The sequence below is a fragment of the Pristiophorus japonicus genome, chromosome 1, assembly GCF_044704955.1.
Source record: "Pristiophorus japonicus isolate sPriJap1 chromosome 1, sPriJap1.hap1, whole genome shotgun sequence".
In the NCBI taxonomy this organism is placed as follows: Eukaryota; Metazoa; Chordata; class Chondrichthyes; family Pristiophoridae; genus Pristiophorus; species Pristiophorus japonicus.
In genome coordinates this window covers 487,235,388-487,237,992 of record NC_091977.1, presented here as the reverse complement: position 1 = coordinate 487,237,992, position 2,605 = coordinate 487,235,388, and the positions used below count along the sequence as shown (strand labels likewise).

The 2,605-nt window shown below is 55.0% G+C and overlaps 1 protein-coding gene across 1 annotated transcript; it reads right to left on the bottom strand.

Annotated features, from left to right (window-relative positions):
* Window positions 1–1,085: 1,085 nt before the first annotated feature.
* Window positions 1,086–1,928, bottom strand: LOC139269455 (putative nuclease HARBI1). Its single transcript, XM_070888375.1, has one exon. The coding sequence runs from the start codon at window positions 1,926–1,928 to the stop codon at window positions 1,086–1,088; it is 843 nt and encodes a 280-aa protein (XP_070744476.1).
* Between the last annotated feature and the right edge of the window lie 677 nt (window positions 1,929–2,605).

The following is a 2,605-nucleotide window of genomic DNA, read 5'->3' as shown; positions in this document are numbered from 1 at the left end:
AGTCCGCCTCCCACATTGTGGAGAGCTCTGTGCACAACATGGAGCCCATTATTGCGAGTGTGTAGACGATGGTGGAATTCCAGAGTGACCGTGCGGATCCAGCTGTGATGACGAGTCTCTTAGCGGAGGTGACAGCTGCCATTGCAGCACAGGCGCGAGGGAACAAGCATGGCTGTGCTTCTTTGGACACATGGCCGCTGCCCTGGAAGCTCAGAATGCTCTCATTCAGTCTGGGCAACAGAGCACAGAGCGTCTGACTGCTGTCATCTCTGATGGCTTCCAGAGTGTGGCTGCTCTCATGCAGTCTCAGCTGGAGGCTACGCGAGATCTGACTTCTGCCATCGCGGCTGGGTCCATCACATCGAACGGGGGCCTAACAGTGCCACTCCAATCCACCGACCTGTGCTCCAGAAGCTTGGTGGGAGAGCTGGGGTGCTGCCCCGGAGGAGTGGCGCTGGCTCCTCAGACCAGAAGACTGATGTGGCCACTCTGGTTCACAGCAACCCTGAGCCAAGATCTGCCACTCCGCAATGATTGCCAACCATGGCTTCACCCCAGCCACTTATGCCTGAAGGCGCACAGGAGGATGCGGCCCAGTCTGCAGCTAGAGCTGGTCGAGAGCGCCCGAGAAGGACATCTGTAGCTTCCTTTACAGACACACAGCAACCTTCCCAAAGCCATGAGGCAGCCACAGGGGAGACACTGTGGCATAGTGTAAGGATAAGTCTGCATTAGATGGGTAATCAGGAGTTGCACAAGGATTATGTGACTATTTTGGAAACCCATTGTTTGGGTTCTAATACATCTTTATTTTGTGTTTGGAATTTGTGATCAGACTGTGCGGGACTGTTGTGTGAGAGGGCTCACAGGTTGACCCATGGACATGGCCAGATGTAGGCTCAACTGAGCATTGAATTATGTGAACCGCACAGCTATGAGATGGCTTTGTGCTTCCCTAGCAGGGTCACAATGGCAATTCTGCGTGGCTGCCCACCCGCAACCTGCTCCTCTTCCTCCTGTGCCTCCACCTCCTCCTCATGCACCACCCCATCCTCCTCCTCCTCCTCCATAGGTGTCACTGCTGCCTAGTCCTCCAATAGCTGCGCCCTCATGATGGCCAGCTTGTGGAGCATGCAGCGCACCACCTCGAATATGGAGACACGCTCAGGCGAGTACTGCAGCACACCCGTTGAGTGGTCCAGGCAACGGAACCTCTGTTTGAGAATGCCAATTGTGTGTTCGACGATGGTCCAGGTGGCCATCAGGCTCTCATTGTACTTGAGCTGCGCAGCACTTCGAGGGTTACACAGAGGAGTCATGAGCCAAGTGCTCAGCGTGTAGCCCTTGTCACCAAGGAACCAGCCGCAATCTTCATTGGGACCAGAGAAGGGGCATGACACACTGCTCTGGCACAGTATGAAAGAATCGTGGTTGTTGCCAGGAAACCGGGCAGACATTTGCATAACCTTGCGGTTGTGGTCGCAAATAAGTTCAACATTGAGGGAGAGGAAGCCCTTGCGGTTTCTGAATTGCTTTGGAGTTTGTTGGGGTGCCCTGAGACCTACATGGGTGCAGTCAATGACCCCCTGGAGCCTGGGGAAGCTGGCAATGCGCAGGAATGCAGACTGGTGCTCCAATTGCTTGTCCCTGCTCATGGGGAAGGAGATGTAGTCAGCCTTCCTCCTATACAGAGCATCTGTGACCTCCCGTATTGACGTGTAGGCTGCAAACTGCGAGATTTTGCACATGTCCGCAGCTTGGAAGTAGCCTGTGGCATAACAGTTGAGGGCGATAGTTACCTTGGATGTCACACTCAGGGCTGTCCTCACCCGTATCTGTGGCTCAAATTCTGCCTGCAAGAGATTACAGATCTCAGTGACGACGTCCTTCTGGAATCTTAGTCTGTGCAGGCACTGATCATCATTCATATCATGTATGAGAATTGCTGGCGGAAGACCCTTTCTCAATATGGCCTGGTGCCCCCATGTCTGTGTGGCTGTCTTGCTCTGTGAGGTGGCTCACTGGCTTCTCCCTGCTGCTCTGCTGCCTCCTCCACCTCTGCTGGCTGCTGCTGCCCAGTATCTGCCTCCGCTGCAGGCTGCCTCCTGGCCTGCTGGCCCAGTATCTGGTGTGGGGAGTCTGCCTACCTCATTCTCCTCCTTAAGGCATGCCCTTGATGAAGGCCTTGTTGTGACACCTCTCTTGCCTCCCCTCTGTGGCCATCTCCCTGGTTCTCTCCATGCTGGACTGCAATGGGGGTCTGCGGTCCTTGCCCACTGCCTCTGCAGCCGTTGCCTCCGACATCGCCTTCTCCTCCGTAGCTCGGCGGCACGCACAATGTGCAGGAGGCATTTGCCTGCAAGCTATTTCAAAGCCCTCCACAAGCCTAGCCTCCTCGAATGGCCTCCCTGTTCTGCAGGTGGAAGGCGCCTCCAGCACTCGCTAAGCAGCGCACACTGCATCCTTGCACTGCTAGTGAAACAACAGGAAACACAAAGTCAACAAAGCAACACATCTTTAAGGCACTCTGGCAGTATGCATCAGGAACTATGCACCAGCTGAAAAAAACAACTCTAGGCACCGCCCAGCGGTGGGAGGACTTTTA